Here is a 24,030-nt window from a genome sequence, read left to right on the forward strand (position 1 = left end):
GTGTTTGCTTTTAGTTCATGTTTGGGTTTTTGAAGTGGTTGCCAGATATCGTTCCATGAAAGGCTCGGCAAGTTAAATGTTTCTTTTGCCCCAGTCGCAAGATGTAGGTAAACATCAGGTGAAGGTGTTTGAAGCCGACACTGAGAGTGAGAGACGCTTGTGATCCATGTCTGCCTCCAGGCGCGCATTTTTCCTGACGACACCAGACAAAAGCTGTCACCGTACGGCACGTCACCTGTGTCTCCTGCACTCTCTATGCCACCACCTTGATGTGAGCACACACTGACAATACACAGTGATGGAGGGAGAGAGAGGGAGGGAGGGAAAGAGAGAGGGAGGGAGGGAAAGAGAGGGGGCGGGAGTTGAGAAGACATACAGTAAAGATGTAGTGTTCAAGGGAGAAAGAGGTGGCGGAGAGTGTTAAAGGTACAAGATTTTCACCTTATTATAACCTTTCCGACGGTAAATGAACTTGTGATAGTCGAATTGTTCACCCAGCATAGCGATACAGCATAGACGTAGCGAATCCCTACCGAGAAAACCAGCAGCGCAACTTCTAAGAATGGCGGCCCGCCGAATCTTGCAAGATGCATGAACGCGTGAAACATTACCTTGTCAGTAGATATAGCTCTTTGGAGATCGTTTTTGCCTGTTGTTAGTCCTTCACCTCGACAACAAAAGAATTTTCATTGTGTAGAGGTGGGACAAGTCACATGAAATATAAATATATTGACACTCTGGAGGGAGCTTTACAGTCGCCACAAATACCTGAACCTGTATAGTGTGAAGTTATATTGAAGAGAAGGGAAATAAAGAGAGAGGAAGAGAGTGAAAGAGAAAACAAGTGAATGAAAGAGTAATCGGTGAGCACTCTATAGCTCCCAAGCCGTAGTAGAACGGAGTGGGACTGAGAGCGAAGCTACTCGGTCGTAAAGCTCAAGCTCAATACTTTTGAGATGAAACATTTCATGCATATCGTTCGCTGAGCAGCTTCAGCCCACCCATTCTTCCAATGAGGAGCAACGAGAGGCTGGATGGCACGTCAGGGCATCAGAGTGCAGGGATGATGGATGATGTAGAGACTATAAAACGCCATGGCATGCTCATAACTTCCTCTTTTTTTGCCTTCAGCGTGCTACAGACACCCTATTTGTGTCATTCCTCAGCTCTTTGCCTAGCTTCGTTTTTCTACCATTATTATCCGCTACCCGCGCAACCTCGTTCCTCTCTCACAACGTTTGTCATTTTTACGTTGTTCTTTTCTATCTTTGTGACTGTGAGACCTCTACAAGAATTCCAATGCACATGTACTTGTACCTGGGCTGCTGGGCAAATTGCAAATAAAGATGAACTGAACTGAACTCTCCATTCTGCCCTCAAGTCCAAACGCATTTCCTATTTGCTCTGACATTCCTTCCTGAGGGCAGAATAAGGTCGGAATAAAGTCAGAGTGAGGTCAGAGTTGGTGTAAATACTGTATGTCTACCACATCTCTGACATAGTCGCTTTGCTGCCACTTTGGACCACACCTTCAGTTCCCGTCCTGTTTTAGCTTAATTTACTGACCGCGTTTGATTATGCCTTTGCATTCTTGCATTGTGCATTATGTGTTAGGGATAGGGAAAAAACACGTTGATTGTTATTACTCATTAAGGAATTCATCATAGTAATCAAAGTTGTAGGTAAATGTTTGGTAGCAGTAGTCACAATATGTTTGTAATGTACTGTATAGCAGTGATAATAGTTGTTCTGATAGAAGTAATTCATGTTATAATAAGTAACAGAAGTAGAAGTACTTTTACTGATTAGCAGACATGCCTTTCTACAAAGAGATAGACATCAGTCCATGCAGCTCCAGTAATCATTTGATTAATGATCTCCACTACCCAACCCCCCCCCCCCCCCACACACACACACACACACACACACACACTCACACACACACATACACACACACACACACACACACACACTCTCTCTCCTGGGTCTGCTCTGGAGCACTCCGTCTGAATGTGAATGTGATCTAATCAGAGCCAGAGTGGATGTAATTGGGGGAATTGAGAGGTCCTTGGTAAGGTCCTTGCTTCTCGGCGTGGGTTTTGAGAGATGCTTGCCAAGGCTGAGGTTTCTGCGGGATGCACTCGAGCGTTTTGGAGGAGTTCCTGCTGAGGGACGGAGGCGGATCCGGTAGACGGGTGTTGTCGGTCGGTGTAGGAGTGTGTGTCTGCAGGACAGTCTCTGTTAATTTGGGGCCTCAGACAGTAATTTGGAGAAAAAAGAACTGCTGACCATCGAGCCGTTCAGGTCATGAGGTTTATTTTAATGAATGCAGTCAGTCTACTGTTGTGTAAGTCTTACTTCAAACTGTTGTATAAGTTGTTGTTCGAAGTCTTATTTCAAACACACAGAAGCACATACACACACAGAGAGAGAGACAGAGAGAGGGGGGGGAGAGAGAGAGAACCACATACATGGGCTTCTTCATGGGCAGTGTCTTAATTTGAAGATTTCATTATCCCTCTACATGAAATACCAGAGCCTAATTTGAGGCCCATCTCTTGGCTCATGGCTGTCCACTCAAGGCTTACTCTGCCTTTATCTTTCACCTTTCTCTTCATCCACCTCCACCTCTCACTCTCATTTGCCTCTCTCTCTCTCTCTCTCTGTGGCTGCTCTGTCATCCCTCCAAATCTCTATGATAAAATTGAAACCATTTCTAAAGTGATTAAGGGTGCTTTAAGTGATCAAGGGTGACTTTTCTCCCTTGGCTCTTTTCGTCTTTTAATATATCTTCCTCACCCTCTTTCTCTCTCTATTCTATTACAGTAAATTGACACATACTTTCCCCTCTTCATATGACTTATTCTCTCTCTCTCCCTCTCTCTCTCTTTCTCTCTTTCTCTCGCTCTGTGTGTGTCTGTACAGATCTGGTGTCGGCTGGTGACTGCGGCGTATAACTATTTCCACGTGACCAACTTCTTCTGGATGTTTGGGGAGGGTTGCTACCTGCACACGGCTATCGTGCTCACCTACTCCACCGACAAACTCCGCAAGTGGATGTTCATCTGCATCGGCTGGTGTAAGTACTGTATGCGCGAGCACACACACACACACACACACACACACACACACACACACACACACACACACACACACACACACACGCACAGGCACACGTACAGCGCACACACACACACACACACACACACACACAGACACACACACACACACACACACACACACACACACACACACACACACACACACACACACACACACACACACACACACACACACACACACACACACACACACACACATTATTTCCAGGAGTTAGGTGACTGTTGTATGATACCCATGCAGCATCTGACTAGACCAGATGTGTCCCTATAACTTCATTATAGAGCTCAAGAGTTATCAGATATCCATAAAGTATTTATAAAACATCTGTAACGTACTGTGCAAAAACAATTTTCCTCTAGCTTTACCAAAATATACGCAAATATTATCCTCGTTGATTTTACGCATTTCCTTTATAGGTATCCCATTCCCCATCATAGTGGCCTGGGCCATCGGAAAACTCTACTATGACAATGAGAAGTGAGTGAATGTGCGGTTGGTGGATCTGATGTCATGTTCTGATTGGTTACTCCCTGTTGACTTCTCTCTCTACCGTACCCATCAGTTTTCTTACCACACTTCTCTGTCAGCCCACTATGACTTATTCCTTTTCCCTTCCTTCCTCTGTCTCTCAAGCTATATATCATGCCTTTCCCTTTCACATTCATTTATCTTTCTGCTTTCTTTGTATTGGTCTTTCTCCCACTTCTCTAAGCCTCTTTCACTCTCCTTCTCTCTTTCCCCTCCCCTTCTCCTCTCTCCCTACACCCTCTCTTCTTTCTCTCTGTCCTCCTCTCCCTTGCACTTTCTCTCTCTCTCTTCCTCTTCTTCTCTCTCTCCTTTCCTCTCTCTCCCTCTCTCTGCCCTAAGTCATGACACCAGTAGCTGATGATGAGGGCACATGACTCATTAGGTCCAATTATCTCCATGGACCTGTTCTGCTTGAGCTCATTACAGGATCGATCCAGGGCCTCCCCAGGCTATCTGTCTTTCAACAATGACCGCTGACAATCTAACACACACACACACACACACACACACACACACACACACACACACACACACACACACACACACACATCCTCAATAAGGAGTTGTGCAAACATTACATACACAGAGAAGTCATTCAGCATAATTTTAGATTCTCAGTTAGAGTCACTGGCAAGGGCCTAGTTTTACATTTTAATCAGGAATTGTGTGTATGCCAAGGGAAAAAGCCTACCTTTTAGGCTTCTCTGCCATAACACAATTAGCAGTCCTGCAGTTTCTTTCCAGCCATTCATCCGCAGAGCTGGAGACTGAAGCTAGCGCTGTCAGAGCCAAAATGGATCCGTGACTGCCGTATGTAAGTGGCAGCCCCTATAGTGTCGTGGTGGGGAAGAGTGTGTGATGCACGATAATGAGAACCTTAGGTCGGCAGGCAGACAGGCAGGAAGACACAAAACCCTGAGAGGTGTGCCTCTTTACACATACACACACACACACACACACACACACACACACACACAAATAACCAGGCCTTTTTAACCGTACTGTACGTCTCAGGGGTTTAGATGAATATGCCCTCATAAGTTTGAATGTTCAAAAGTGATTTGTCAATAACCCAGCCGACACACATGCCGACAAACAGACTTAAGAGAAAGAGATCACCGGTGCAGACATTCAGTTTGCTTGGTTTATATATTTATTTATTATCTTTAAAAAAGGGTGCAGGGAATGATTGATGTTTCAGAATACATCTTCAATCATAGTCCATGGATCCAAATAAGACCATGCAGACACACACACACACACACACACACACACACACACACACATACTGTACACACATACACACTACTTGCAGACAGCATCCATTAAGCCTGACACTGTGCATGAACGATTCGACTGTAGGTCTGCCGTAGGAGACATCTTCATTTCATCTCTCTGCTGTTTTTCCCTCCCCATTTTCTCTCTCTCAATATCTCTGTTGCAAACAGCCTGATTTTGACAAAGAGAGAGTACCTAGTGCTCTTTCACTTGTATCCCTCCAAACTCACTTTACTATTTCTTTTCTTTGGCTCGTTATTTCTTGTTGAACATATGTGAAGTATTTGCGGCGTGTAGTACTGACTTGCATTGACAATGCCCTTTATAGTAAACACATGAATTAGATTAAGGCCATGATTGGAAACTGCTCCTCCTCCTCCAATCCCCCTTTAATAGTAAACAGAGGGATTAGATCAAGACCATGACTGGAAACGACTCCTCCCCGCTACATGTGGTGCGCCGCCATCTTGTTTAGTGGCTGCGATCTGTGTTCTGTGAAGGTGATGTGATGTGTGATCGGTTTGCTTGTCTGGTCCAACGCTGCAGGTGCTGGTTCGGGAAGCGGGCGGGCGTCTACACAGACTACATCTACCAGGGGCCGATGATCCTTGTGCTGCTGGTACGCTGGACATGCACTTTGTGGTAGCCCTCATACAGGTTGCACACACACACACACACACACACACACACACATACTTGTGTGTGAGAGAGAGAGAGGGAGGGAGGGAGAGAGAGAAATTCCAGATATGCATACATACATAAACTTGAGCCATTTGATAAATGGTTGCAATGTATACTGTATTTCTTATCACAGAAAAAGCAATTTCTCAAGAGTTGCCTTTGAAGGCCCTATACGCATAGTTATCAGCATGCTATTTACACAAGGGATGGGGGCTGTCATATGTCATATGATAATTCTCTGGTGATTGCAGTTTAACAGAAGTACCATCGTGAAAGGATGATATTGGTATGAATGATGTTGGTAATCAGTGAAAGTGAGGGTGTAATTAGCAATCATGGAGCCACATAGTTAACTCATTAAATGTATAGCACTCTAAGTATCATGTGAAGAGCTGTATTGAGAGAGAGTGTGTGTGTGTGTGTGTGTGTGTGTGTGTGTGTGTGTGTGTGTGTGTGTGTGTGTGTGTGTGTGTGTGTGTGTGTGTGTGTGTGTGAGTGTGTGAGTGTGTGAGTGTGTGTGTGAGTGAGTGAGTGAGTGAGTGAGTGAGTGAGTGAGTGAGTGAGTGAGTGAGTGAGCACGCGTGTGTGTGTGAATCTACTCTTTCATGAAATCTGTTCTTTCTTTCACAGATCAACTTCATTTTTCTCTTCAACATTGTCAGAATCCTGATGACCAAGCTCAGAGCCTCAACAACATCAGAGACCATTCAGTACAGGTGAGAGTGTCAGACTGATTGAACACTGTCGGGAAGAAGCGTGTGTGAGTGTGAGTGTTGGTGTGTGTGTATGTGTGTGTGTGTGTGTGTGTGTGTGTGTGTGTGTGTGTGTGTGTGTGTGTGTGTGTGTGTGTGTGTGTGTGTGTGTGTGTGTGTGTGTGTGTGTGTGTGTGTGTGTGTGTGTGTGTGTGTGTGTGTGTGTGTATGTGTGTTACCATGTCTAACACACCCGCCCCCTCGACTGACTGCCGGCGACAACTGCCAGAGATGTAGGCTACAGTTTTAGTTGGTGTGTGTGTGTGTGTATGTGTGTGTGATTTTGTGTGTGCATATGTGAGGGGTTCAGATGTGTGTTACAGAGTGAAATCTTGAATTTAAAACAAATGAATAGAAGCGAAAAGAAAATATTTAGGCATGTTTGTAAACAGTGAACAACTTTTGGTTATTTAATACCGTGTGTGTGTGTGTGTGTGTGTGTGTGTGTGTGTGTGTGTGTGTGTGTGTGTGTGTGTGTGCGTGCGTGCATGCGTGTATGCGTGCAAGCATGTGCGTGCGTGCGTGCGTGCGTGCGTGTGTGTGCATGTTTGTGTTTGTGCAGACTGGCTGTTAGTGCTAAAACCCTGAGGAGATTTGCATATGAGTCTGCTGTGCACATTTATGTGTTCCCTCTGAGAATGGCATTCATTCCTTCCGCCAAAGCTCCTAATTATCCCCCGCCCCTTCTTGACAGTTGTCGTGTGATCAGCAAGCGTGACTCTCTGATGATATTATTTAACTAGCGTAATGGCAGGATGTATTCAATTTATCATTCACAGCCACTAATTTGGAATTGATAATCAGATTCTCCTCCTGTGTCGTGTAATGGCATCATTTGTCAGCCCTGATTGTTTTCTGTCGGTCGCGCTCTATCTGTCCGTCTCTCGCTCTGACTCTCTCTCTTTCCACCCCACCGGTAAGGTGCCGTCATGTGTGGTAATTCCATTAACACAGCAGTCAGTCAGTGAGCTATGGCAGTCACAACCCTTTACTCCGTCTCTCTTTCTCTCTATATCTATCTCTCTCTCTCTCTCTCTGTCTCTCTTTCTCTCTCTATCTATCATCTATTTCTCTCTATCTTTCTCTCTCGCTCTCTCTTTCTCTATCTCTCTCTCACTCTCTGTCTCTCTCTCTTTCTCTCTCTGTCTCTCTATCTCTCTCCTCTCTCTCTCTCTATCTCTCTCTCTCTCTCGCTCTCTCTCTCTCTGTCTCTATCTCTCTCATTCTCTGTCTCTCTCTTTCTCTCTCTGTCTCTCTCTCTCTCTCTCTCTCTCCCTCTCTGTCTCTCTCTGTCTCTCTCTCTCTCGCTGGCGTTACCTCCCACCTAATCACGCTCTGTTTTTTAATTGCCTGCAGTGACAGCACAAAATGGCAGGTGGGACGGATTTGTAAAACACCACAGCTGCCTCCGAAAGAGCGCAATTGCATAACACATCTACACAGCATTCACAACACAGAATACACACACACACACACACACACAGAGAGACACACACACACACACAGACACATACAGACACACACAGACACACACACACACACACACACACACACACACACACACACACACACACACACACACACACACACACACACACACACACACACACAACACACACACACCTATATAACCAACATTATTATGATGATTATTATTATTGTCAGTGTTATTGTTATTATATTGTTATATAGTGGTAGAAAATACTTTTATGAAAAACAACCTGCAACCTTTATAGATTGCTTATATGTGGATGCTACACTCTGGTGGTTAGTGAGATTGCTCCTTCACTTTAAAAGAGCTTTGAGTGCCTTAAAAAGTGGTTTATAGAATGCAGTATATTGTTGTTGCTGAAGTTATTTTTCAGTGATATTTGTGCTATAATCTGCAGCTGTGTGTTATTATTTGAGTGTGCGGCCCCATCGCAGTTACCAGAATACATGTACACTTAGGGGGAACAAAGTCTGTGTTACCACAGGATTGGCTTAAATGGGTCAAGAATGGCTGTACATGAGTAGAAGTTTTAGACATGCACACATACAGACAGACAGACATACTCACATGTGATTGCATACACGTGCAAACACACACACACACACACACACACACACACACACACACACACACACACACATGGATTGTGACATAGTAATTCTAGATTTGTAGGCAAGCTAAAACACACGCAATTCGACCACAGTGAGCTCTGATTAAAATAGGATTTGACGTCTAAAAACAAAACTACACTCATTGGGAGAGGCACCCAGGAACAGGGAATGAATCATTTTAAAACTCCTGTCAAATCCGCATGCTCTTGTCTTGAAGTTATAGGTATGCTGAAACGCAGTAAAGCATAAGTGAAAGGTACAGGAAAAGCACATTTATTTCTTATTCATGAATGCTTTACATAACGGAATAATTACAGAACTAGGACCATTTAGAGCACAATGGGGCAATCATATGGATCTCTTTAAGATGGAGATTAGCAGATCATACTGTACACATTACACACATTTATACATAAAGGAACAAACACAGAAATACTTCAGCTCAGATGTGAGCTATATTTAGACAGGGTCATCAGTAACTTTCCAGGTCAACGTGTGTGCGTGTGTGCATGTGTGCGCGTGTGCGCGTGTGCGTGTGTGCGTGTGTGCGTGTGTGTGTCTGTGTGTGTGTGTGCACAGTGTGCGCGTGCGTGTGTACACGTGTGTATGTATCTGGGGGAGGGGGTAAGCATTTGGTCTAAAGCATGTCACAGATGGTGGGCACCTGTACTCCTGTCCTTCCCTGCTGGGTAGGGTGGGGATGCTGCTGCTCATGGCCAGACTGTTAGAATCTGTCCATAATGTGGTGTAGTCTTATGCATACAGTATCACTCTGGCACTGGTCATAGTTTTCCATGACACCCAGTATGCTGTGAATTGTACTGTATGTTGTCAGCTGACCACAATGCTGGTTGGTTCAGTGAAGCCAAAGTAATAATTTCACTTTTCAGAGAAGATATCAAATAGATATTACTTTCTATTGTGACAGGCTTTGCATTTATTTTAGTCAGAAATGAAAAGCATAAAAAGAGTAAAGTGCCTAGTGAACAAATGCATAAGGAATAGTATAGTTTCTGAGGTTGTGTTTGTTTTAGCAATAGTTTGTTTCTTACTGTAGCTACTTGTATGCTATGCCAAAAAGGCTAGCTATCCAGCTAAATATAACATATTTTAGCAGCAGACAGTACACATGTAACCAAATTTCATCAGCTGTTTATTCACAACAAAAGAGAGTTTCAAATGTAAACTCTCCCGTGTCTTTTCCCCCTGACAGGAAAGCTGTGAAGGCCACTCTAGTACTCCTGCCGCTCCTGGGCATCACCTACATGCTGTTCTTTGTCAACCCGGGTGAAGACGAGATCTCCCAGATAGTTTTCATCTACTTCAACTCCTTCCTAGAGTCCTTCCAGGTAGAACCAAAGAAAAGGCCAATCACCAAAACACTTTGGTGTGGTAGTAATGTGTTGTTTTCTTCTTTGGGAACACTTGTAAAGCACTCAGAGTTTCAAAGTAGCTAAGTGACGTAATGAAGAAAACGAAAACTTTTACAAGGAGCCCCTTGATAGACCCTTTCAGTCTGTTCAAAGAGGGATTCCAGTTAAACGTTCGAAATCAATGCAGATTAGTTGTAATGAAAATGTATTGGAGTTTAAGCGTAGTGCTCTACTAAATGTCAGCTGGTTTAATGATTGGTTGGAGGAAATATGTGGCAGGACTTTTACTTTCTGAAGGCTAGTTTCCCATCTCTAACAAGAAGCCCAAGCTCACCATGGCCTTGAACTAACTAGCACATATCAGCTTTTTTAGCCCCTCTGTAGGCTAAAAGGCTAGTCTTGTCACACTTTCTCTCTCTCTCTCTCTCTCTCTCTCTCTCTCTCTCTCTCTCTCTCTCGCTCTCGCTCTCGCTCTCTCGCTCTCTCTTGCTCTTTCTTGCTCTCTCTCTCTCTCTCTCTCTCTCCGTTTGGTGTTAGAGGCTTGTTAAAAAAGGGCCCCCTGTGCTATACGCACACAAAGTAGCCTCTGACCTGTGCTGTTACACCTCCAATGGGATTCATCTTCTCCGTCACGTCTCACTACACTACAGTACATGCTATCACAAAGAGAAGTATCAAGTTGCTTCACACTTTGGATATTGGAGCCTATACCGACTGCTTCTTCGATTTTAACTTGATGTGACGTCATCATCACCTAGCCTACAGTACATCGTTGGAATCTGTTGATTTCTTTCCAGTTAGACCAAAGTCATCCATACACTTGCACAGATGCCTGCACTATTGTCGAGCAGCATTGTTTTTATTCTCCTGTCTCTGATTCATTTGCAACGGTGGCTGGTATTGTTATGCCAGTCTCTCTACTGTATTTGAAACTGCAGGTGCCAGTCTACAGCTTCTTAGCAAAGATAAATAGATATTTTGAGAAACAGCTGCCATTGACAATTATGTTTTCATCAGTGAGTTTTGAATTATGAATCTGGACACCTTAAGCATGTCTTGACTCTATAAACAAACCTCAGAACAAAATTGAAATTTCATTCATTTCAAGTCAGTTCTAGATAGATAGATACTTTATTGATCCCCAAGGGGAAATGCAAGGTCCCAGTAGCTTGAGACACCACACACAACATACACTACAATGTAAACAGGATACTAAAATGACAAATCCTCATGACTTAAAAGAACAGTAAAATATACTAAAGACACTAAAACAATGATCCACATGAATGTATTAAGGATGTATAAGCATGAGGCACTTGCAGTGACAGGGCAGGGGCTGACCCTGTGATTCAGTATGAGGTGTGTGTCATGGAGATAGTGCAAACCAGTCCAACAGTGCAACAGTGCAGGATTAAAGTCTGGCGACCAGCAATAAATGTGGACAATAAGTTCTGTCTTCAAAATCAAAGATTTTTGTTCTTTCTGGATTCAAATGACATTCAGAGGGTCAATGAGAAAGTCCAGGTTCCACGTTTTCAAATCAACCTAAATGAACGAGGTGGCGGATCAGACAGGTTCTATTTAAAATAAATCATGCCTCTTTCATTAGGCCGCGATGATTTCAAACTTGCACACTGTGGGTGTGACAGAAGCGGGGATGGGAGAATGCGCTTAACTGAAGAGTGCATAACTGGGAGTTTGTAAAAAGGGCTTCTGCACAATTTACGTGCAAATAGGAGAATTCAGCCTTAATACTTCAAGGCATTATGTAAAATACCACTGACCTGATACATAGATGCACTTCCAGTGCCCCCGGCACAGCGGTGAAAGTATTATGTTAATTAGCGCACAATTGCATGAATACTGACAGTTACATGCGTATTAGTATTCAGTACTTCACCCGTGTATGTGGCTGGCTCACTGCTTTTGCTTTCGACCACACTCCCCGATGAAAATGTACAGTATATGACCCAACAAGACCTGGCCATAGGGATATATGATTGTGCCTGAAAGGGGGAATCGGCATTAGTCAGAGAAAAGGCTGTAAGATCAAACACGGGCCCAAGAGAGGGACGACTGTCTGAAGGCTGCCACTGTTCTGATTTCCTTCAATGGAGATTTCCCTATACTACCTTTATAGTGAACTGGAGCCCAAATGGATGTGTATGATCAAAGCTGATATGCTGATTATGTCTTTAGATGATTAACTCTCTCTCTCTCTCTCTCTCTCTCTCTCTCTCTCTCTCTCCTCCACAGGGCTTCTTTGTATCTGTGTTTTACTGCTTTCTGAACAGTGAGGTAAGCAATTTTATAATCCTCTGCACCTCCTTCCAGTCTTTCTCTCTCTCTCTCTCTCTCTCTTTCAGTTTTTCCACTTTGCCTTTTTTTCTTTATCACACCACCCCCTCCACAACCACTACCACCTTTTTTCAATTTCTTCTAAGGAGGATATTGAAAACACATCCTCTCCCTTTGTCCGCTGAGAGGCTAAAACTGCCCTAAAAGTGATGTGCAGGGGCCCGCACACTGCAAGCCAAGCAGCCCAGTTAAATTAGGCCATGCAGATTGCCAAGACTGGACAGCCGAATCAATAAACCCACTCCGATGTACGCCCCAACTCCAACACCCCTGTCCTGTAGTCAATAGGCAGTTAAAATAGCCCGCCCGCCATAAAATATTTATTGTAAGCCAGGTCTAAATCTGGCAGGAATTACACGCTTTTCTGTTCTCCCTGAGGAGAAGCTCTCTTCAGAAAGAGTTGACAGTGCTGTGCAACTACAGCTACAGGGATGGTTGGCAAGAGCACAGTTTTTTTTTCCATCACGCAGTTGCAAAGGCTAGAGCTGTTTTCACATGACCTCCAGGAAATATATCAGGAACGGATGTCAAACGGATTTAGACATGTTCAGATATGGAGCTCAGAGGCCGACATTTACATTTACATTACATTTACAGAGTGAGAGGTGTTCATATATGCGCTAAATAAATACTCAGGGTGGTTTAACAGGGTGGCTGGGGAAAGGGTGGAGCTTGCAGGAGGTGGGGTATATGATGGACAATACATGCATGTTCAGCATCTGCAGCACTAATGAAAGAGTGGAGAGCAACGTACAGGAAAGTCCGAAAGAATACCAAACGGCAGTTCCCCGTGCGCAAACAGCTTTACCAGCGAAGGACAGCTTCAATGTGTTGGCTGTAAGCCCACTCCTTTGCCTCATGACTTTGGCGTCAGCGCTAATGGATAGCAGCTAGTGAATTTCCTCATCCTTGCTGTGCCACATTGTTGCTCTTGATGAAAGTGAAATGGCAGTTCTGCATTGCCCTGACATTTAAGCGTTTTCAGTTTTGTGCCATGCAGGCATATGAATGAAAGGCCATCAACACAGCCCCTCACCAGGTGTGAATCTCATCAGTGTGTTAACATTACTCTTCACACCTATGCTTACTTGCGGCACCTGCAATAAATACTAGGGGGTTCGTTCTTTGCCATAACCACTTAAATTTGGTTCAGATGTATCTCAATAAAGCTTACTTTGAATGTCAAAGGCTCTCATCATTGAGCTTTGACTAAACTGAATTTTGCCAAGTGCTAAAGGCAGGTTGTGATTGTTTCCTTGAACAACATTCATTTTGGAAACTCATTTTGTCAGTCATTTGCAGTGCACAGCAAGGTATAAAATTGTTACTGTGGAAAGAAATGATGATTGAGCACGCAGCCGTTATTTAGTCTCTAACGTTTAAAGTATGGCTTAAATATAACCATCAATTTCAGCTTGTCAGATCCAAATTTATTGTTAACACTGAAAAAGTGTCAAGTGAAACACTGCCGGTGACATTTTGTTCATTTTCAGAGGTGAATAAAACACATATTACAGGATTCCAAAAAGGTGGTTGCCATTATAAAGCCAGCGTTTTAGCTATCTGTGACCATCAGACATGGCCTCCACCATAAATCTGTGCCAATGTCTCACCACCCTTTCAGCAGATGAGAGTCATTTCTACCTACTTCTCACAAGCCTCCCCACCCAAGATCTGTGTAGATGACACACCCATTAACCTTTGACCTCTACTCCAAAACACACACACACCCTCAGCGTGCCAGTTCAGCTGAAGCAAAGAGAGCGTCTGGTGCAGAGGTGGTGCAGAGTTCACCGTTTAACGGCCCCAGCTCTGATTCAGTCAGCTCCCTCGAGACAGATTCTCTCTGTTTGCCTTCGACTCCCCCATTGCTCAGCAAACGCAAATGGCAATCGATCGCTAACGTTACGGGGGTCTCTCCGAGATCACCGCAGCAGTAGAGATGACTGGCAGTTTCATGAGTGTGGCCTGCACTCGCTGGATTTTCATAGCCTTTAAATATGCACTCTGGTGGTTGTGGCTACCGACCTGATTGTCCCTGAAGGAAAACGGCTTCAGGAGAAAGAGAAAGAGGGATGTTATCACTGGAGAAAGAGGAGGAAACGAGGAAGAAAGCCACCTCACATCGAGACCTTTACAGTAGGAACACAGCGAGTTGTGCTGACGATTAGAAAATGACATGTCACACACTGTTCCCAAAGGAGGCTGAAGAGATTGTGCATCTGCAGGCAATGTTTGGGATTCAAAGACTGAAACTGATGTATGGCACCCCTGTCATTCCCTACCCATGGCTCAAAGATGTCATTTTGACGGACACAAAGCTTTTAAAATTGATTCTACAGGTTTTTTCCGTTCTTTCACTGTAGACCCGAAGCACTTTAAGTGCACAAATGTTCCTATGAGACGAAAATGAGGGTTCTGTGGGTTTCTGTGTTGTGTCTTTCTGTCTACTGCCAGGGAGAGAATAAACAAACTCTCTCTGGTGCCAATGGTGTGAGTCAGTGGAAGACAGGTTAAGGTTTCAGTGGTTTTCCCAGAGACACCCAGATTGGCGTCCGGCTCAGACGTGGCTCGTATCCGGCGCACAGTCCACAGCCTCCTGAGGACTCCTTTCATTGATTTGCCGTGGAAAGTGCTTTTTCATATGCTGAAGTGCTCTCGGTGAGTGACAGGCTCTGATTAAGTGAATGGCCGCACTCTGTCTCTCCCTCCCCTCCCCCTCCCCCTCTCCACACCCCATCTTCACCTTGGCCACAGTTACCGGTGATGTCATTCCACTTCCAAACAGCCGGGACTCTTCCCGAAGGGAAATGCTACTATTTTATCTTTAAACAGATAAGAAGCTCTCAAGCCCAGCGTGAAATGAAACCTGAACATGATCCGCCTCAGTGGCAGTGAAAGAGCTAAAAGTGTGCTTGGCAAAAACATTGAAGTGGAAAAAAACGTGGAGGATTGAAAAAGACTAGCGGTGCGTGCGTTCACCTCGGGTGGATAGTATAAGCGTCGTGCCCCGTGTCCTTTCTCTTGCCGTGACACATTCCGGCACATTCCCCCGGGCAAGGTAAATGTTAATTACGCAAAAACCATGCAGAGTGGTCAAACTGACAGGCTGTCATCTGGTTACCTGAGAAGACCCTCCAAATCGCCGCTGCTTCGAGAGGAAAAGAGCAAACCAGGCTCCCAGCATGCATCTGGGTCATGGCAACCTTTGACTCCCTGCAAAAAGGAGTCGTGAGGTTTTACATTTTAAATTGATGTGACATTTACACCAGAGGCTCCTCAGGCTACTGGGAGAGAGAGTGTCGACAGAGAGCCAGAAACAGTAATTATTGAAGTTCTGCTCACTTAGCATATGAAGACAACAATGTGGAGCTGATCAGCATAATGTTTTGGGTATTCGGGGTGTCTCAGGCCCTGCATGTGCTCAATGCATGCGTAATCGAGGGCTTTATCATGAATGAGCATGGAGCTGCCGTCTTCAGAGGTCTGGCAGCGAGAAAAAGGAATCTGTGTGCATTCATTAAAATGTGTTGCTTTGTTCTTATGCGTGTCCGATGTGTGCGTGTGTGTGTGTGTGTGTGATGTCGCCTCAAAGGAACCAGCTTCTCATTTCCTTTCTCTTTCTTGCTCTATGTCTGGCTTTCTCCCTCTGTCTCACACACGCAAATACAGTACATCTACATGTGCCTACAAACACACACACACACACGCATGCACGCACACACAGAGTAAGATACATGTAAACACAGATCTTTTTAGGTCAACAAAGAATGCTCAGATGTGAAAAGCTGAATTTCGGTCACACCTACTGTACCTCCATTCGTATGTAGAGTTCAATCTTATGAAAAAGTCCATCTTCATGTTCCCTTGAGGATATTACTGTAGTAGTTATCCCTCAACAGATACAGTTATGTCCAATGATGACACATATTGCTTAGTTTGTTTCATCATTAGAAATGTATTTCTCAGTCTTACCAAAGAGTCACAAAGCTGCATATTTCAGCGCTTACAATTCCTCAGTTGCTGCTTAATCTGAGCCAATGGCACTGCAGATCCAGAGCCCACCTGAAGCATTTACATGTATGCACAGGTGTGCTAAAGCCCCATACACTCTGCCTGTTAGAAAAGTTAGAGGACCACTGGGTTAAGGTCAGGGTTAGATTGTGATCAAGGACAGTTCATTTAAATGTAACATTTAAATTCCTTAATGTTAGTTACTGAATACAACTTACATCTACGTGTTGATCGATCTCATATGGAACATTATGATAATTCATAACCATATTTTAACATTTATTTTCAATCTTAACCCCCTTAAGTCTTAAGTCTTCATTTCATTTAATTAACCTCTTGAATTATACTGATTAAACACATTCAAGATCCCTTCACTCAGTAATTGCTTTATTTCACGATTCCTGAAATGTATAGATTAAGTTAAGATGTTCAAAAGAGATTTTTCGGACCTGTAATTACAAACAGAACATGCTCTTCACCCTCAGAGCTGAAAAGGAGCTAATTAAAAAATGCTTAGCTGTGAACCTCATCCAAAATCCATTGTTCACATAACAACAGCTCAACATATTCTTTCACTAAACCATTAAATGAACAAGTGCACTTGACTGATAAAAACTGATTTAAAAAAAAGTGTCAGATGTTATTTTAATTAATATGTCGGTCTGTGGCTATTTTGTTTTGAATCTATGACCTTCCTTGTCAATAAGAAAAGCATTATTAAAGATGAACAGATCGAACAGCTTCGCGTCGTGCCTAACAACGCCCCTTAGCTGTTCGATTATACAGTATAAAGCACGGCCTCTCGGGGCTTATTGCTTAATTAAAGCCTGCATGGGTCTACCATATATACACCCCAAGAACCCTTGTTTAGAGTGTAGAAAAAGACTGACTCGGACTGACTTAAAACCGCTAGGAATGCCACCTTACATGAAACAATGAAAGGAGCGCGTCGCGACTCCGGTAAAGCTCCTATGATTTCATTCCGACTTTTGACATTTAGTCTCTGACTGTGAAATTGCTTGAAAATCGTATTGTGTGAGGCCAGCATAAGCTGTCATTAGAAAGTCACAAAATCAAAATACTGTACACAAGGCATACACTGTACACAAGGCATATATATACACTGTATATAGTATGCTATAATTATTTGTAAATCTTTTCCCCTCCTTAGGTTCGATCTGCAGTTCGGAAAAGGTGGCACCGTTGGCAGGACAAACACTCAATCCGCGCCCGCGTGGCACGCGCCATGTCCATCCCGACCTCGCCGACTCGTGTCAGCTTCCACAGCATCAAGCAGTCATCGGCCGTGTGAGAAAGAAGGTTCTGGGCTCGGCTGGCTGGACGACTGGACGGCTATGGTCTCTTTGGTCACCTGGTTCCACTGCACCACCACGCCTCCTCGACAGCCTACACCGCACACACCTCCGGCTCTCTTCGTCACGTCGCGTTGCGTCACGTCATGTCATGTCAAGTTGTCGCTTCTTCCTGCTAAGTTGCTGGGAGACCAGGAAACAAAACAAAAACAAAACAGAAAACCATACAGGTCCATACAGGGTACACAATTTTCCAGTCAGTAACAAATAACAACACAGGACGACAGGCGACTGGAGATGTGGCACACATACGAGACAAACGACTTGTTTTGGTGCCATCTCAAGAAGCCAAAAGGCTTGTTTTGATCAGCAGAAGGGTCAGAAAGTAACTGTTTCATCTGTTGTGAGAATGAGAATGGGACTTGATTGACCCCAAAACACAGATTGCAGGAGCCAAAGAAAGGATCGGTAAACGGTTTAGCTCTCCAGGGATGTTGGCAAGGGATTCTGTCAACTGGCAGCAATCAAAAGTTCAATTTCCTCTGGTCCGTTTCAGTTCCTTAATGACCTCCACCTCTGGCCACAGCAGGAGCTGGGACACAGTTTGTCGCCAGAGTGAAACTTGAAACGACAAGGTCATAGAGGAGGAGAAACGAATGACTGAGCCAGAAGGTGCGAAGACATCCGTAGTGATAAAATACACACACCCAACTTGCTCATAGTTTACGCTGAATTGCGTCTTGACTAAGGGGGCTGCGATTTATTGGAGAGTCTTTGTGGAAATCGCACCTTTGAAATCAGATGTCAATGTTTGCAGAGGACAAATTGGAGGGCGCAAAGACTCATCTAACAGATTTGCTAATTATTAGAACTGCTATTTATGCTGGACTCTTTTTTTCCCTCTCTGGTCGGTGCAGGCTACTGCCCTTTGTCCTTTGCGTCACTCAGTACTATTCATAGATGTGTCTTTGAAGTATTATACATTTATTCCCCTCGGTACAGAACAGTATGTACAGTGTTATCAATCTGATTTGACATCAGAAAGCTGTTTTTTTTTTTTTTTTTTGTGAAATAATGACAACCCAGGATGTTGCTGTAACCTGCAGGAAGTGAGCTTTCTGTATAGGTGATGTCTTGACAACATCTATGTCTAGAGTCTTCATAACACATCTGTAAGCATTTCAGAGCATTTATAGAGGGGAGTAATCTGAGTGTGGGTATGAACCACCTATGATAGTGTTTGGTGTGTGGGGGGTGGGGGTGATTAAGGAATGGATATAAATTGGAGTTTTCACAAAAAAATAGGTGTCTCAAATGTAGAACAACCAAGCCACACATCTATAAAAAGCAAATTACGTTCTGATGCTAAACGATTACTACTGTGCTTATGAATGTGTTATACCGTCTCGGTAACACTTAATATTAGCACACACATATTCACCAGTAATTAGCTGCTTACTAACATGTATATTAGTAGCATACTAGCCATGTGTTAGTCATTATAAGTCACTAATTAATACCTTATTCAGCAAGACCTTATTCTACCCTTACTAGACCCTTAATTAAGAATTTCCCCTATGTAAGCTCCTAATTACCCCTTATTCATAGTTATTAAATAAGTTGCTGCATATGAATTATGACCTAAATATGCATGGCTCAGTATGGGGCTTGTAAGGTGGTAGTACCACAAGAACAGTTATTCACACCGAATAGTACTTATCAAAGATGGTCTATTCAAATGGAACTAGACACTAAACCACCAGTGCTAATAGTGTACAAATAACTAATAATTAAGTCTTTGTAATGCCAAATATGTTCCCTGTTCTAAAGTTGTGTCTTTGTTCACATTTAATTCACAATTCATTTGGCACTTATTAACCCCCATGTGTTCCCTAAACTAAAGTTGCCTCCTATTCACACTTATTAACTGTATTACAGCACATAGTAGGCTACACAAGAAGCAGACAGCTAAGTTAGCACAAATACAAAATATATAATGAATACGAGATAGCGAGAAAGGCGAACCTGGATATATTTGTATGCTAACTTTCTTGGCTCCTGAGTACTCAAAAGTCTCAAACTCAAAACTATTTTTTTAAGTGTGAAGGGTCACATAAATAAGACTTCCGGTGTGAATAAGTTGTGGGTTTGCTATTTGGTCTACTGTATGTTGTATCAAATTCTCTGTTCTTTTCCTTACGGACAGCATCTTATTCTTCCCTACTGACCTCAAACAGCAGAGCTAAGGATTGAATCACACCAGATTTCTCCTTTAGTATGAGGCAGTATACATACATGGGGGTTAATAGTGCCAAATTATTTGTGAATTAATAGTGAACAAAGATCCAACTTTAGAATAGGGAACATATTTGGCATTACAAAGACTTAATTATTAGTTGTTTGTACACTATTAGCACATGTGGTTTAGTGTCTAGTTCAGTTTGAATAGACCATCTTTGATAAGTATTATTAGGGGTGAATAACTGTTCTTGTTGTACTACCACCTTACAAGCCCCATACTGAGCCATGTATATTTAAGTCATAATTCATATGCAACAACTTATTTCATAACTATGAATAAGGGGTAATTAGGAGCTTACATAGGGGAAATTCTTAATTAAGGGTCTAGTAAGGGTAGAATAAGGTCTTGCTGAATAAGGTATTAATTAGTGACTTATAATGACTAACAAATGGCTAGTATGCTACTAATATACATGTTAGTAAGCAGCTAATTACTGGTGAATATGTGTGTGCTAATATAAAGTGTTACCAAAGTCTCTATGAAGGTATCCTTCAAATAAAGTGTTGATAAACATCTTCCACTTCCCCCAGGACTATGCCAGTCCTTTCCTATAAGCCCTTTCCTAAGGGGAAATCAGGCTCAGAGAATGCGTATCAAACCTCAGACTACAGGTTGCCTTGTTTGTCACTCTTTTTTTATTATTATTTTGAGCTGCCAAGGGCCCTTGCCTCGTACGTACAGGTGTCCTGATGTCATGGGAAGGAGGGGAATGCTTAAAGCTCTTCAGTTATCCTCTGGCCTCTCAAAACTTATTCCAGGATTCCCGGCACATATAACACAAGCACTCTGCATACTGAAGACGCTTATCAGTGCTTGCTAGAACAGAGTATGTGTGTGTGTGTGTGTGCGCGTGTGTGTGTGTGTGTGCGCGTGTTTGTGTGTGTGCTCTTGAGCACCAGAGCCAAACCAGGCAGTTGAATGTATTCAGATACGTCTCCCTTCTTTTCAGGCACTCAGTTTTTTTTTTATTATACGTTTTTTTTTAATATAGAGGTTTTTATTATGTTCCAGCACTCAATCAAGACCAGCACTGCCAAGACGCACTATTTACTTCAGACACTAGTCAGAAGACTAAGACAGAAGTCAGAAGACCTGTGAGGATGGATTTTGGAAACACTTTTACATTCAGATCACCACAAATGCAGGTGGATGTTTTATCATGGTTTTCTGGGGGTTCCCAACAAAGCCAACTGGTCCATATAGCCACTGGTCCATCAAGCTATTTAGGTAGGAATATCTCTTATCTGTCTCTGAAAGGGAGGGGTCTCTCTCGGAGGAGGGATGTATCAATTGAATTATCAATGCAAAATCCTCTGCCTCAGATATTGCACTGGCCATTAGGTGGCCGAGTGTTTGTAGTGTGTTTGTGCCCAATTTTCAGCTTTGACTAACCTATGGTCATCAACCTTTATATTCCACACTGAAGACCCACCATGGCGTATTAACAAAACATTTCCCATTTAATCGGCCCATATTCCAGTAGATTATAGATTAGAAGTCTAAGATAAACTCTTGTTATGCCCCTCATATTACAGAAGTAATATATAATCAGTGTTATATATGAGATATATATCTTTATTTATTCGTGAACACTAAATGCTAAAATGCTATTGAGGAAGTATTATGTAGGTTATCGGTAAGGAACAGTGGACCTGCCCCAATTCGTTTGGGCTTTTTCCATTGACTATGCTTCATATATCTATGCTGTGCATAATAGCCCTTGAAGTGTGAAAAGCTGGTGTTGAGCGGAAGTCTCAATATTCCTTAAAAGAGGCTCACAGTGAACGAGAGTGAATTTGAGAGACTGCTATTCGTTTGCCATTGTAAATATGTTTCCACACTCATTCTAAAATCCATGTTTAGGAATGTGATGCCCTTCACGTATCACAATGGCTTAGTGCATCATTGCTCAATAGGTACAGTAAGAGACTGCAAGTGCTGAGCTTCTAGTTGTGTGTATGTGTGCACATTTTTTTAAGATTGATGGCAGTAGCAGAATGCTGAGAGCAGCTATTCAAAGAGGCCGCGGGTATGTGAAAAGGCGTTATGTGTCTGTGAGTAGTCGACTCTGGGACAAATTTAGGGCAAGAACCTCTTCAGAGTACGCTGCTGTCAAAAGGGTGTGTGTGTGTGTGTGTGTGTGTGTGTGTGTGTGTGTGTGTGTGTGTGTGTGTGTGTGTGTGTGCATGTGTGTGAGAGTGTGTGAGAGAGAGAGAGAGAGAGAGGTAAGCTTTTCTATTGAGAACACTGAAACACTAGCTGAAAATAGCCCAAGCAGACAGTGTTCCATACAGAACAGTGTACACCACAGTGTTCTTGACACTTCCAATTGAATCAGATATTAGGACGAAATATGCACAGGTCACAGAAACTATACCACTGCAAATTGTGTTCTCTTTGATATGAACCATTCAAGGGAAGATTCATTCATTTTGTACTGAGAGTTGTCAAAATAAGACCACTAAAACTGGCAGTAGAATGTTTGCGCTGTAACCCTAGAAGTAGGAAGCGTTTGACGAATGAGATATGTTTGGTTTTCAATTCAGTTTGAAGTGTACAAGGCATATATTTGGCCTAATTGGACAACGACTATTTTGTGACGCTTAATGTTAAACTTGATAGAGATAGCCGTATGAAATACTGTCATGCTAGTAGCAGTGGTACAATGATTCTCGCGTTAGGGATTGTCAGTAGAAATGACCTTATTCCAACCATTCAAGGCATATTTTGTAGCCCCTCAGAGTTCACAGAGTTTACAGAATACGACATTATGTTCACATTAAGTCATACCTGGTATTCATTTTTACATTTGTTTGCATCTTGTCTAACTTCCCTCCCACCCCCTCTGTCTCCACAACTCTCCACAGCTCTACCCATGTTGTTCTTCCTTTCACTGCCTTAGGGAGGAAATCAAATTGCATAGGTGGGAGGCTGTACTGCCCAGTGCCCAATCACCATAAGAAGTCCCCTTTGAAAACCGGGTCCTCGCCTGGCACGAGGGAAACTTGGAGGTGAAGATTGAGTGAGAGGAGAGGAGAGAGAGAGAGAGAGAGAAGTAAATTTCCCCCCAGTGTCACACCAGTGCAGCGATGTCATCCTGCTGTTCAGTCACATGTGGCCCAGAGGAGGCTGCAGCTCTCCAATTAGTAAAGCAGGAGGTGGTGCTGTACAGGCGCACACACACACACACACACACACACACACACACACAAACACACACTTCCCCTCAGCCACGCGGGAGACGGGAGAGACAAGGATGCCTCGAAGGGATGCTTTAGCCAGCCCCTGTCAGCACAAGCGCATACGCGCACACACACACACACACACACACACACACACACACACACACACAAATACATGCTCAGACCTGCAGGCAAACACTATGACCAATTACCTTTCTCTTCAACACACACACACACTAAAACAAATAACTCCGCACCCACCCACATCCCACTAATGAAATGTGACTGCTGCAAAGTCATATCTGCTTGTACTTGTCTGTAGCCAAGAAGGGTGATGTTAGGGCAGGAGGTACACTGTAGTAAAAAAACACACACACACATATGCCCCCTAACCCTTGCCCCTCTGAGGACACTGTCATAGAGCCTAATTAGTAGTAATGATAAAATAAGGTGTGATTGACACACGCATGATTCTCAAGTGATTCATGAGCTCATAGATGCAGATTCGCTGTTCGCTTTCTTCAGCTCACATGTTCGGTGAGATTTCCATCCTGTGGTAATGGTTTAGCCCTGACGATAATTCGTTTGTGTTTTGGTGACAGAGCGAAACAAGCAAAGGGAATCGTGAAACGGTTAAACTGAACAAAAAAAGAATTGAAGTCAATGTGTGAGCCCAGTATGATTTCCCTCAAGTTAGCAGACAGACTGATCCAATCTTAAGCTGCGCTCTGACGCAGGCCTGTTATTGACAGCAGATGAATCCTCTTTTCTCCCAAGACCCTTGATCACTGGCTGAGTGGGAGGAAGCTGTCAGAACTCATTTTCTTATCGACCTTGTTCGGCGTGCCGTAATGGCTTCAAAATGTACATGCTCAGCGTGTCCAGCATCGTTTGGAGCGAGAGGAATCAGAAATGAGGGGAGACAAAATTAACCTTTTTTTTTTTCAAAAACATCTGTCTTTTTTCAAAGCTCATGGTGGATATTTTGTCTGAGATGTACAGAATTGCATTTGTCAGCTGAGC

The 24,030-nt window shown here is 43.3% G+C and overlaps 1 protein-coding gene across 1 annotated transcript in view; it reads left to right on the plus strand.

Moving 5' to 3' along the window:
• Positions 1–18,870, plus strand: part of crhr1 (corticotropin releasing hormone receptor 1) — a 102,158-nt gene extending 83,288 nt beyond the window's left edge. The window contains exons 8-14 of the mRNA XM_062530878.1: positions 2,926–3,079; positions 3,540–3,600; positions 5,476–5,548; positions 6,241–6,326; positions 9,679–9,814; positions 12,095–12,136; positions 17,382–18,870. Coding sequence (XP_062386862.1) covers positions 2,926–3,079; positions 3,540–3,600; positions 5,476–5,548; positions 6,241–6,326; positions 9,679–9,814; positions 12,095–12,136; positions 17,382–17,522 — 693 coding nt within the window. The 3' untranslated portion in view covers positions 17,523–18,870. The remainder of the gene's footprint in view (positions 1–2,925; positions 3,080–3,539; positions 3,601–5,475; positions 5,549–6,240; positions 6,327–9,678; positions 9,815–12,094; positions 12,137–17,381) is intronic.
• The last annotated feature ends 5,160 nt before the right edge of the window (positions 18,871–24,030 follow it).

This window comes from Sardina pilchardus, chromosome 3 (assembly GCF_963854185.1).
Source record: "Sardina pilchardus chromosome 3, fSarPil1.1, whole genome shotgun sequence".
NCBI lineage: Eukaryota > Metazoa > Chordata > Actinopteri > Clupeiformes > Clupeidae > Sardina > Sardina pilchardus.